The sequence below is a fragment of the Scomber scombrus genome, chromosome 10 (assembly GCF_963691925.1).
Source record: "Scomber scombrus chromosome 10, fScoSco1.1, whole genome shotgun sequence".
Classification (NCBI taxonomy): domain Eukaryota; kingdom Metazoa; phylum Chordata; class Actinopteri; order Scombriformes; family Scombridae; genus Scomber; species Scomber scombrus.
Genome location: NC_084979.1, coordinates 9,686,110 through 9,700,216, shown reverse-complemented (window position 1 = coordinate 9,700,216; position 14,107 = coordinate 9,686,110). Strand labels below are relative to the sequence as shown.

At 41.4% G+C, this 14,107-nt stretch overlaps 1 protein-coding gene across 1 annotated transcript in view; it reads left to right on the top strand.

The window, feature by feature from the left end:
* Positions 1-14,107, top strand: part of bsna (bassoon presynaptic cytomatrix protein a) — a 105,222-nt gene that overhangs the window by 72,079 nt on the left and 19,036 nt on the right. The window contains exons 3-4 of the mRNA XM_062427534.1: positions 2,863-3,321; positions 8,478-13,814. Of these exons, the coding sequence (XP_062283518.1) occupies positions 2,863-3,321; positions 8,478-13,814 (5,796 nt within the window). The remainder of the gene's footprint in view (positions 1-2,862; positions 3,322-8,477; positions 13,815-14,107) is intronic.

The window sequence follows — 14,107 nt, the reverse complement described above, 5'->3', positions numbered from 1 at the left end:
CCAGATATACATTTCTTTCAGTATCATTCAATCTTAATTAATGTGTTCATTAGAAGAAAAGAATGAGAAGATATGTTGATGAAGTGTGGAAGTGGGTGATGTAGTGTATATTATAAATTGTGTAAGGAAACATGCCAAATATTTACTGATTCCAGTGTCTCAACAAGCAATTTATACAGCTTTAGTTTGGTAAAATTGTGTCATGTATTTTTGACATTTTATATCCTAAATGATAAACATTAGTCTTAAAAAGTGTCAACAGATGAATCAATAATGTGTGAGTTTGCAGCCCGAATCGATGTGAATCAAAAAAATACACGTTACTTTTTAATTTCACTCTAAATGAGGTTCAAGGGTTAATTCACCCAAATGTCACACACACAGAAAAATCTAACATTCTCACATACATCACTGTCTGAGTCGGCACAATTTGACCCTTGTGCTCACAAGGCCAAGCTGAAGATGAAGAAGTCTGGTATGCTGCTCAGATGGCTCACATTTTTAAACTTTAACAAGATATTTGTTCCATATCTGAACATATATTTTTTTCTTTATTTTTGATGTTATAATAATTTTATTGGGAGGAACACCTTCAAAGGAATTTGTGTGAATTTGTTACTTTAATGCTAGAAGCAGAAACCAGCCTTGAGTGTTGTAGTTAAAGCATTAAACCTCCCTCTGGTGGGAATCTTTTAGCATTCAATATCTGGTTCTATCACTGTCAAAATATTTGGGGGAAAAAGCACATTACCACTTGTGTACTTGCATCTCCCATCCTCACTTGAATATTTTCTATTCTCTTTGTGCATTCAATGATTTTCCCTATCGAATGGCAGCTTCTGCTCTGAATGATAAAGAGTTACTTCATATTTTAGGTAAAATACATTACAAGCTGCATTTTTGAAAATCATTTTAAACCAGAGATAGAAAGGGAAAATTTGGTTTGGAAGAGACTTTCAATTTTCAATGACTTCATGATATTTAAGAGATAGTCGGGTTGCAGCCACATTGATTAACTGACTCAATTCAACTTCTTTTTGGAGTGCCTGTTAAGCAACATTGTCTGTCCTGTATCTGACATTTGTGGCCGGTCTGCCTTAAAGAGAACAGTTGAGTGTTGACCAACTACACAACACAAACACACTGTCCATTAAACTCTGTTGGCAATTAAAAAAAAAGGTAATGAGAGAACAACTACCAATCACTAAAAGTCTGGAAAGTCTTAAAACCATGCCTCAATACTGAGTTATAAGGATGGTAAACAGTAATCCCTGACAGTGAGATCTGAATTTTTTTGTATGCCACAGGGAGACACAGAGAGAGGAGGGGAGGCGACTTAGAAGGAGATTTTGTGAGTTTTGTGTTGAGAGAGAAAGAGAGAGGATTGGATGAGTGGGTGGAAGAGAACAGAGATGGGAGATAAGTGTTGGGGAGGGAAGGCTGCATCAGTCAATTCTTCATTATGTGAGTAATACAGCTGCTCTTCAGCCCAAAACAGCACTAGTTAATGTCCAGGATACAGAGAAAATAAACAGGTGTATGAAGGGTTGGTGAGAAGATACTGGAGAGGAGAGGAGAGACAGAAAACAAAACAAAAGATAAATCTCACTCTTGAAACATACATTTTGTAGCACTCCTGTGGCATTTCTGTCCCGCTCTTCCCAGATATCACCTGTCACTCGGAACAGTGTGGGTGGGACTGTGACATTTTCTTGTTTGGATTTTCTGTTGGTGAAATTTTAGTGTCTGTAGATGGGCCTCTTGTGTTCAGTTGTTCAGTTCAGAGGCTTTTGATGTTAATGTTAAGTGCTCCGTTCTTCCTCTACTTCTGTTTTGTTATGCAAAAAATATTAAATGTTTATTCTAGAAAGAACCAGGAGGCATTTCCAGGACTTCTGTTGTTTGTCTGCTTTCTGTATCGCAAAAAAAAATCTTGTCACAAAAAGAGTGTAATTGGATTTGAAGACAGATTATGGACAGTGTGTGCATATGTGTGTGTGTGCGTGCGCCCGTGGCAGTCTAATCTTTTTGTCAGCCTCACAGTGTGTGTGGAGTGCTGTGAGTGGAGCTGATGTGATGAAAATTGGGTGTAGCTGTCAGTGTGACTTGGCCTTTTAGAAACATCGTACGTCAGCTCAGCTTAGCTTGCTACAGCTGTGACGGCTCTGTCTTGAAAGAAGTTTTGCAGACTTTATACATTATAAGAGTGCGTTTGAGCAGATTTCTTTGCAGACCGCGTTTTAAGTGGAAAGGACACATTTAATGTTTAGAATATTAATCAGTGTGTTAAAAACGTCAATCTTATTTAACAGGAGAAATTGACTGAGAACATATCATTTAAGTGTGACTGCTAGAGGACTAGTTGCAGAGGGAAGAAGGGTTGAATGACACTAACACACACACACACACACACACACACACACACACACACACACACACACATATACTTGGAAGCCACCCAGTGATGCAGTCTTTACTGTGTGCTACTGGGTGCGACTTATTGACCTTTTAGAATTGGTGCTGGTATTCAAACCATTAACATGTAACTCAAAACCTCACTTTATTAGCTCTTTAAATTGTATTTTTATGAAAGATACACTCCCTGATTATAGTGCCTCAATCTGAATTGTTCCTCCCAGCTTAGTGTTGATGTTTTAAAAAAACCTTTTCAAAACTATAATCAATGAACTGCAAGGAAGATTTGGGAATTTGGGGGCACTTGAGCGATAATAAAATCAGTGAGTGTGTCTACCAGTATGTTTTATCGACCATATTATAGCAACGATTTAATGACAAAACATAAAGTGGGAAACAGGCGGTTTGTCATAACAGTTCTTGGTCTTTGTGCTCTCTCTGTTTCAGAAAAAAGAGTGGTTATGTCTCAACTGCCAAACCCAGCGGCTGATGTCCGGAGGTGGTCTCGACGAACCTCCACTTCCTGTTCCTCACCCATCTCCCAAGCACCAGCCAATGGGTTCACCCCGTCACCAGGCGCCAGCCAGTCAGCAAAGCCCTCTTCACAAACCCACCAGTCAGCAGGGGCCCAAGCCAGGCCAGCCCCAAACACAGAAACCGCAGGCGGGAATTGGCGGTAGCAGCCCATTTGCACCGACCGCTACCAAACAGCCAACCGACATTAAGACCACAACACCAGCTACGGCACCAGTACCGACCACAGAGACCCAGAAACAGCAGAAACCCACAGAAGAGAAACCCAAGACTGAGCCTGAGAACCAAACTGCCAAAGATACAAAATCCTCCCAGAAGAAGGGAGAGCAGATCACACCGATCAAGGAAATGAAGAAGTCCAGGCATTATGACGTAAGTCAGATTTTTTGGGATCACTGTTGTTTTCCAGTGTACTACTCTGTATGTTAAACTATGAAAAATAGCTGTAGTTAATACTACAAGTTTTTAGTAGCACTTTAAAAAAACCCAAAACAAATAAATGATGGACTAATTAAGATGTGAATAAAAAATAAATGAAGCTAATTTTCAGTGCACTACATTGTTATTTACATTGGAAATCTATTCATAGTGTAACATACAGGCCTATGAACCAAAATGACTATTGTTGTGTGACATATTTAACATACATGTTTTTATTATATTCATGTTAAACTGTCAGATGAGTATGCATGGCCGTTTCTCTGTGGCCTTGCTTCATGTTCATAAAATGATTTCATAATGCCTGATGAAGTTAATGGAAAGTCATGCTGACTTGCTCTTGTTCAGTGTTGTCTTCAAGAAGGTGGAAATTCAAAGACCTAACACCTACAGTCATGCTTGCAGCTCAATGAGACTGTGCCTATGCACTTTAAGCTAAATGATCATACCAACATGTTAACATGCACACACTTACAATGCCAGCATGTTAATGTTTAGCAGGTATAATGTTTACCATCCTCACTCTCTTTGTTTGGCATGCCTAAATTAGCTAATTAGCAATGAAAACAAAGTACAGCTGAAGCTTGTGGGAATTTCATTAGTTGTGCAGGTATTTGGTCATAAACCAAATCATTTGCAAACATTACAACTGATGGTACTGTAGCACTGGATGAAAGGTCAGGTGAACCAAATTATAACAATTAATCCCCGGGGAATGTGAGCATTGGTACCAAATTCCATAACAATCCATCCAATGGTTGTTGTGATATTTAAAATACAAACCAAAAATGTCCACAATGTGCACTAGAGAAAAAGTCAGGGCATCACAAAGTCATTAAGAATCCTCCTCTGGGAACCATGAATATCTGCACCCTTGTTTTATGGCAATCCATCAATTAGGTATATTAGGTATGTATATTTCACTGGATAAGTGAAAACGTTTATCTCTTGGGGGCACTGAAGGAAAATTCAAAGGTGCACCAAAATCTTCAGAATTCTTCATCTTGATTTGTGACAATCAATTTAACAGTTCTCAAGATATTTCAGAGAACAACAAATGTCAACGTCATGTTGGCAGTTACTGTACCAAAGTCTCAGAGGCTTCATCGTCCGGGGACCATGACTGTAAAAAAAACCAAAACAGTGCTGTTATCTAGATAACATATCTGCAAACCACACAGTAGGATAAAATACAACTAACTCTTACACACTCATTTGAATGAGTGGATCTAGCTTTTGTGGGCTGGGCTGCACATCTGTGTGAACATTATTTATTGTCTGAAAAGTCCAAGGATATTTAAACTCTCTGTAAAACCTGAAAACCAGACTACTGTAGATGTTGTGCCTTAAGAGATGGCTGGTTAAAGACAGGACCTAATGTCTCTAGAGTTTAAAGAGCTGAGGTCCCGCCCCCTCTCCTAGCCAGCCTTGGCCTCTCTAGCTCCTGTAACTCAAAGGTATTCCTTATAGATAAACATTTATAAACATTGTTTTCTGAAAGGCTTAAATATTTTCTTGGGGGTTTCTATAAATATTCTGATCTTAATAATAGAGTATCTACTAGCATACTGGACTGGTTCAAAAATGTGTTTTTCTTCTTGTTCTTTCAGTTGAATGTTTGACCTTCACTGTGCAAAACGATGCACAAACAGTGTTTGATACCAGAAGTCTGTTTAACATTCAGCTGCTGAAGGAAGAAAGTTTCTCTGTATTGATCTGAAATTTCAGTTTAACACATGGACGTACCAGCAGGATTTCTGACATCAAAACTAATTTGAAGTCAATCCTGGTCCAGTATGCGTCATGTTATGTAGAAACTTGAAGCCTCCAGTGCATATACACTGAGAATGGACTTTACAGTGAAGTAGGAAAAATCTTGTGCCCAGCAGTTAAACGTCTTGAAATGAACAACATTTGCATATTCACTGATTTTAGGGTTTTTCAGTGAAGGAGAAGGATGATATTTTGAAACAAAGTGGGAGAGTTGGCTGAATGTCAGGTCTCAGCATACTGGATATCAGTAAAAAATAAATTACACAAAACTAAACTCAACCCACTTGAGTATTACAGTCCACTTGTACATTTAAAAAAATGTGACCATTTCTCTCTGTAGTACAATCAGACTTAGGATTTAGAAAAAAGTATCACACAGAATATGCAGCTATGTGAAATTATTCTTGTCTGAGAACTGTGAAATGGATGTTTGTTTGTTTGTTTGTTTTTTTGTTTGTTTGTTTGTTTGTTTGTTTGTTTGTTTGTTTGTTTGTTTTTTCCCCGCCATTGAACAGCTGGCTGCTGTCACATAAGATTTTATTTGCTTCAAAGTTTTAAATGTCTCATTTTGTGAAAGGGAAATGAATACATCTTGAGGCTACTGTGAATATGGCCTATACATAACATATTTGTGATGATACAGTATTAGCACACAGCATATATGAGATTAGTTCTGTATTTAGGTTGGGCAACTGTACGCCTGGTAAAATATGGAATAAACATTTCTCTGTGTAAGTGTAATTTTGGATACAAACATCCCATTATTTTCTTATGAATATTTTAGACCTTTTCCAGCAACTTTCTCAACTTCAAAAGTATGCTCATTTTGTATCTCGGTCACAGATCCCTTAAATAAATACTTTTAAAAAGTTTTGTACAAACCAAATGGTTAGAATTAAAGATGAAAGCACCATTGCAGTGTGCCAAATAATTTAATTAATTAATTTTATTTAAATTGTTCTTTAAAACGTTCCTAATTATAGTGACAGGTGAGAGGTTGTAGCTGCACTGAGTGCTATTATTTACTTTTCAGTAGTATTTGATCATTTCGGGTTTAAAAACATCAGATCATTTTCATATGTATTGTATTTGTTCTCTCGTTTACTCTGCCTTACTTTTACTGAAAAATGTGTTATTAGTTCCCATAATTTAATTTTTGTCTGCAGAGTTTCTTGGTTATATGATCATTTAGAGTCGTAAAATATTTGTTCGCTGCACCTCCTGTACCAAATGTGTTTCTGTAGGAAAATTAGTAGTTTTTCATGTGAGCTATACATCTATTAAGTTTTGAAGCCAGTGTGAAATCCTCCTTTCTTACACTGCAAAGTGGAAATGAAACAAATGAAAAAATGACCTTGTATGGCATGTTTCATCACAAAATACTGTCACAGAGGGTTGTGGTATGCTATGACACTGGCAAACCTTGTTATTTAGAACTGTAGGTTGAACCAATTACGCTCTCCCTTACTGTTGGACATCCATGGCTATTTGGAAAGCAAATCATCGATTCCCTCCTCAGAATGCTGAGGCTGCAAGTGGCAGCAAGGCATGCACGGATTACCTTTGGGAGGGAGAGAGAGTGAGAGAGTAACACAGAGGGAGAATGAGTGAAATAGTGCTTCTCTTACTTAGCGGCAGCCATCGCTCCTGTTGAAATATGTATAAAGATTGGCATGGCATGAATATGCTAAACCTCCAAGGCCCTTAGCTGAAGTAATGCTGCTTCGGGCCTTTTCAAAGGCAGCACAGACCTTCCTCATTTGGAAAGCTGCAAGGAATTTAAAGTGCTGAGAGCTCAAAGTAAAGTCTCCTCTGAAGTAAGAGGTTTTCTAGAAAAGATTTACATAATTTTTTATCTATTTTGTATTCTTTCCTCCATCCTCCCCTTTCATTTACCAGGTTAGTTCCTTTGAGATGATTATGGTTTGGCATGTTATTAAAAGGTGTCTGAGACAGAGCCATTGATGAATGAGTTTAGATTTAGTTATTATGTTAGAGTCATGACAACTCAAGCTTACATTGAGCTCATCATCAAAAAATTGAAATTTTGAAACTCCTAATAATATAGTTTGACTAATCTCCTTCCATCAATGGCTCAAAAATATGTTAACAAACCTAACAATATCGGCCACTGTATGTTAACTGTATGATAATGTAATTTAGATTATTTGATAATACTGAATTAAAGACACTAGTTACATATTTGAATTGTGACAGCATTGTAATGATTTTCAAAAAGCAGCAATAGTTGTTAGAGGAACTGATATGTACTAGGTTCATTCAGTTTTGGAAATAGGAAGGGCAAATCTCTGCATTTTTGTACATTACGGATATCTAAGTGTTCTGTGTTTGTTACTGAATAACAAGCTCCTGCTCCAGCTTACATGTTCTCTGTGAATTCAGTGTTGTCACTTTTTCCTTGTACTTTGTGAAATCTAGCAACTACAATATGAAATACACTGTAAGCATTCAATGTTGGCCCACATACGCAGTGCCCATTAATCATTCAGATTAAATATATATATATCTTATTAAATAATTTAAATAATAAGATAAATAAGACCTTGTTACTCATGGAATTCCCAAAACATAATTGCATGACAATATTGCATGAAATGTTTTTATGGACCTTCAAGCTTTCACAGTTAATGTTGAGTAAATGATGTATATATAGCACTTAATTACTTGGCAGCAAATGTTCCAAAACAATTTATCATTCACATTTATCATATGCCATTAAAACTCTATTAAATCATCAAATGGACATCAATTTCATGAAAAGCCATTTGAATGAGCGCTGACTAAATTCACTGTAGTTTACATGTATCAAAAATATTTTTAGATGTTGACTTCAAGAGATCATTTGAGCCATTGCCCTTTCTCTTTCTATCACCTAATATATTTACATATGTCTTCATCTATTGTCTATATTTTTTAAAAACCTGAAGATTGCAGTTTAAGCATGTCTGTTCAGACATTATTTTAAAAAGTGAAAACTTTTTTGATCAATAAATGTACGTTCCATTTTGTTCAAGACAAAAGCACTGCTATTGTCAACTCTTGCCAAATATACACTTAGGTTAGTAGATAAATATTAGATTTAGACAGAAACCATTAATTCTATCTCTAAAATCTCTCCTCTCAATTGTGGCAATATCTAAAAATCACAGTGTAAATGTACGTTGGCTTAAATGATATGCTGCTGCTAGCTTATCCAGCATCAACACATTCTCAAACTTGGTATAAATTAAGACTTAAATGAAAAACCCTAGTTTCCCCAAATCTAATACATTTTTTATTTCTTCTTTTCTCTTTAGGATACAAAAAACAACAGCACCCATGACTTGTCACGCAGTCCTCAGAGCCTCAGTGACACTGGCTACTCCTCTGATGGCATCTCAAGCTCTCACAGTGAAATCACAGGTCTAATTCAAGAAGAGGAGATGAAGCTGAGTGAGAGGGGGATCAGTGGGCGAGGCTCTCCACCAAGCCCTTCTGAAATCACTAAGCTAGAAAGCTCCATGAGGCCTTTGCTGGAGAAGAGCCTCTCTGAAGACAAGGCAGACAGAAGGGGCAGGAAGCACAGAGATAGAGACTTGGATGACAGAGGGAAGCAGCGCCCACGCTCCCTGTCAATCCCACCAGATGCATACGACTCTGATGAGGAACTAGAGGATATACTGGAAGAAGAAGAGGATGGAGGAGACTGGGAAGGCAAAAGGAAAGAAGGGAAGGAGGAAAAGAAGGAGAAAAAAAAGAAAGAAAAAGAGGCTGAGCCTGCAGAGATGACCGATGAGGAGTTCATGAGGAGACAAATAATGGAGATGAGCGCAGATGAAGAAAATGAGGAAGAGGAAGAGATGGAGGAAGAGGAGGATGAGGAAGATGAAGGATATGGCTACCAGAAACCCAAGAAAAGCCACCATAAGCACATCATCTCTGACTCAGGGAAAGAGAAGAGACGCCTTCAGCACCACTCCAGCAGTTTTGAGGAGGAAACTAAGAGCTCCACTGATGTTTACAAAGGCTCAGTGGAGGAGGGTGAGGAAGATGTGATGGCATCACAAGGAGGCCTTAGGCGCTTCAAAACCATTGAACTCAATAACACCAATAGTTACAGCCGAGACATGGAACTCAGCAGTGAAAATGACTTGAGTCTTGATCGGGAACCAGAGCTAGAGATGGAGAGCCTAACAGGATCTCCTGAGGAACATTCTCGGGGGGACTACTCCTCTACTTTGCCACCAACTTCATCCTCATATGGTTCAGGTCAGTCTCCTACTTCCATTTCATCAATGGAGGAGGACAGTGACAGTAGCCCCAGCAGGAGGCAAAGGCTGGAAGAGGCCAAGCAGCAAAGGAAAGCGCGCCACCGCTCCCATGGGCCTCTCCTTCCCACCATTGAAGACTCTTCAGAGGAGGATGAGCTGAGAGAGGAAGAGGAACTTCTAAGAGAACAGGAGAAGATGAGGGAGGTGGAACAACAGAGAATAAGGAGTACAGCACGAAAGACCAAGAGGGACAAGGAGGAGCTGAGGGCTCAGAGGCGCAGAGAGAGGTCCAAGACACCACCTAGTAATCTCTCACCAATTGAAGATGCTTCTCCGACAGAGGAGCTGAGGCAAGCTGCAGAAATGGAAGAACTCCATCGTTCTTCTGCTTCTGAATATTCTCCTCAGAGTCTTGACTCAGAAGCTGAAGGATACGAGTCCAAACTTTACAAGTCAGGCAGTGAGTACAACCTGCCTACCTTTATGTCTCTTTATTCACCAGTAGAGAAATCATCGACCACAACAACCACCACAGCACCATCTTCAACTTCCAAACCACTGAAGAGTGCTGAGGAGGTGTATGAAGAGATGATGAGGAAAGCAGAGATGCTTCAAAAACAACAGAAACAGCAGCAACAACAGCAGCAACATGGAAGACATGGGCAGTACTATGAGGAGGATGTTAACGGACAAGGTTTTGATGAAGAGTATGAATATGAGCAAGAACAAACAGGATATGATAATGAGGCAGCAGAGACAGAAACAGATATTTATGAGGAGATTCGACAGACATCTCAGAATATTACTAAGATGCAGCAGGCCACTGATGAGCAAGTAGAGATTGAGATTGAGAGCTCCTACCCAGACAAACAGCTCCTTGACACAGGCTCAGCCTTTGCTAAGTTACTGGAGCAAAGCAATGCTCTCCTGACTCCAGGAACCAGCCCCACGCAGATCTCAGCTCCGGTCTCCTTTGCTGAGACTGGAGGACGGATCCCTGATGTACGAGTGACACAGCACTTCTCTGCAAAGGATGGACACAAAGACAGGATCAAAAGCCAAGCAGGAAAGAATGGAATAACTCCAGCAGTGGCTGCCACCACTATTGCAGCTTATGGAGTTTATGCTAGAGATGCAGTAACTATTTCTCAGACAAGTACAAGCCACACTATGACATCTACCCAATCTGCTATGTATGGCCGACACACGGGAAGTCCTGCTACATCCTCAGCTACAGTCTCCAGTGTATGCAGTAAGATTGCAGAGATTACCCAGGCCTATAGTCAACGAGAGGTGATCACCAGAAGGGTAGGGGAGACTAGGGGTGTCCAAGTGCGCGACAGCTCAACATCTTCTCCTGAGAGAATTATTGAGCCACGTTCTCCCAAGTATACTACATATTACAGGAGCACCAGTCCTCCCCTTTCTCCATCACCACCACCACAAAGTCCCACCCGTTCACCTTCCAGAAGGGCTACAGCTGAGTTCTCTACACAGACTTTCAGTTCAGCATTACGAATGGACTCAGCTGGATCTGGGCCTACATCTCCAGTGATAGCTCAGGGAACCCAAACATCACATCGATCAGTTTCCCCACGACTCTACCGACAGCAGTCTTCCCAGGATGCTCCATACTCCCCACCTTCCAGTCCAGCTAAGCCAGTGACAGTCAACACTGCTACTTCTCCTCTGTCATCGCCTACCCGATTTAGCCGTCAATCAACGTTTGATACGTACTCGCCATGTGGCAGCCCTCCAGACACTCCACCTTACCAACAGTCTCCTACACGCAGCTTCTATCAAACACAAAGAGTTGAGAAGGTAAATGTGGGAACAAGTATGGTTACCACAGTGAGCACTTACACAAGAGGGTCCATGTCAATGGATAACATCTCTCTGTGTCGCATATCTACAGTCCCAGGTACCTCTAGAGTAGAGCAAGGCCATATGATCCAAGGTGGCAGTGTTGTGGACCTCAGAACAGCTACCCAACCAGCTCCTTTTATCATGACTGATCAAGGAATGGATCTCACCTCCTTGGCCACTGAAAGCAGGAAATACCATGGTGGGTCAGAGGGGAGCAGACATTCAACAATTGTACAGCCCCTGATTATGAACCTGAATGCCCAGGAGACCACTACACCAACCACTGTGAGTGTCACTGTGGCTGCTTCTATGTTCATGACTCAGCCCAAACAGCCAACTGTCTATGGTGATCCTCATCAAAACAGAATAGATCTGGGTCAGGGCATGGGTTCGGCCGTGTGTTATTCCCAAAACAAACCACCAATATCAACTCAAACTGACCCATCAATACCAAAAATTGATGCCAAACTGGAAGACCTCAGTGTCCAACAGAGAGAGCTACAACTACAACAAGAGAAGTTGCAGAAGCAACAAGAGCTTCTTGAACAACAGTTGCAGCAGCACCATCACATGCAACACCAGCAGCAACAGGTATCTGCTTTGGCCAGGTACAACCTTACTGGCCAGATCTCACCTTTAATGAAAAAAGACTTGCTAGTCAGCCAGACTAGTACTGCCTCATCAGTGGTCAGTGCTGTATCACCAGTCATTAACCATGAGATGTATGGCACTGGTCCCGTTGAGCTTAAAGGGAAGCCTAGTCCTCCTGGTGTGATTTCAGGTAAATCACCACATAGTATGGTAGTGCAGATTGATGGAGGGCCAGAACAGGCCAGGGCTGTGACTCAGCTAGTGAAGGTAGAAGAAGGACAGGATGCTATGGATCTGGCAGGAGGTCAAATTAAACCTGACAACCAACCAGCTTGCTGTGATGTTGTTTACCGACTTCCATTTGGCGGAAGCTGTGTTGGTGTTTCTGAAAAAGAGGGCGTAAGGCCTCCCTCTGCCCCAGCTCTCACATATGAGTCTGACCAAGAAAGACAACCTGGAAGATACGAAGAGTATTCAATGGATGGACGTAAGGCCTACACATTGCCTTTCCCTGGTAGACTCCAGCCTTCGATGTCTGATACAAACTTAGCTGACGCAGGGCTACAGTCCTATCAATCAAAACTAGAACCACACCTCCAAGCCCCGGAAGAACTTGCCATGGATCTAACTGCTATGAAACAGGGCTATGGAGGATATATAGGGATGCAGTATGGCTCCTATACAGATTTACGACATGGAGGAGACATCACAGCTCAAACGCTGCCTATAAGGAGATATAATTCCTTGTCTAATATCAGTTCAGACTATGGCTACTCTGCTCGTGACATTGCTAGCTTCCATGAAGCTAACTTGGCCCAGTACAGTGCTACAACTGCCAGGGAGATCAGCCGGATGTGTGCAGCACTCAATTCCATTGATCGGTATGGAAGCAACCCAGACTTGATGCAGTTTGCCAGTTTTGGGAGAGGAACTGGCCCGGGGACCGCAAGACTGGCAGCTGGTCTTGGCATGAGACAAAACCTCCTCTTTGGACTAGATGGGAAACCAATCTCCCACAGTCAAGCACTAACCAACCTTATCAATGCCCGGCAGGCCAGTCTCAGAGCCATGTACCCCGCTGCCATTAGATCATCTGATGGGATGATCTACTCCACCATCCAGACTCCCATTGCTTCTACACTTCCCATCACAACCCAGCCGGCTTCTGTTCTTCGCCCATTACTGAGGGGAGTCTACAGGCCATACCCTTCTGCCAATATGACACCTGTGCCCCTATCCAGTCTTACCAGACTACCGATGAACCCCAGAATGCCCTTATCCGGACAAGGTCCAGTCCGTTACCCAACACCAGGTCTTCTTCAAACAGTATCAACCGCAGCCACTACTGCTGCTGCTTCAACTATAGCACCGGCAACTGCTCCATCATCTGTTGCCATGACAACTACCAGCTCTACAGTCCAGGATGAACCCGTTTACCTTGGTAAAGGTGCCACAGTGACCTCATCATCAGAGATCACTTCAGTACCTGGAACAGTTGTCATCCCAGTGGAGCCCCAGCAGCAACCAATAAACTTGTCCCAGGCTCACCTGAATAATCAACAACAACAACAGCCTTCAGCAGCCCATGCATACCCACCCATAGCTCCTTCACACACCCACGGCTACACCCAACCTCCAGTAGGCCCTTCTGCCCCTGCCAGTGGCTTACCAATTCCAGGGGGTCTTCCACCCTTCCCACCACCAGGTGCTATACACAAAGAGGGTGAAACTGAGGCAGACAGGTTGCATCGACAGCAGAAGCAGCTCCTACAGATGGAAAGGGAACGTGTGGAGCTGGAGAAACTCCGGCAACTGCGCCTGCAGGAGGAGCTGGAACGAGAAAGGATAGAGCTGAAGCTGCACAGAGAGAAGGAGCAGATACTGGTGCATAGAGAGTTGCAGGAGCTGCAGAACATCAAGGAACAGGTAGAGGGAGAAACAGGAGGCAGAATGGAGAGTGTTATAGTTGGTGTCTTGTCTTATGTTTTGTGGTTGTTGCTATTTAATTGGGTATTGGTTTGTGTTTTTTGGTTATGTGGTGGTGTTACTTGTGTAATCTTATTGAGTTATTGTCCTTTTATATTATTTAAGTTACTTTTGTTCTTTCAATGTCCCATCTTTGATGTGCAACCACTATTTGGACCTACTCTGCAAGATACATTATTCCAAATAATACAAAAACTTTACATGCAATATATGCATGTCATTCGATGCATGTC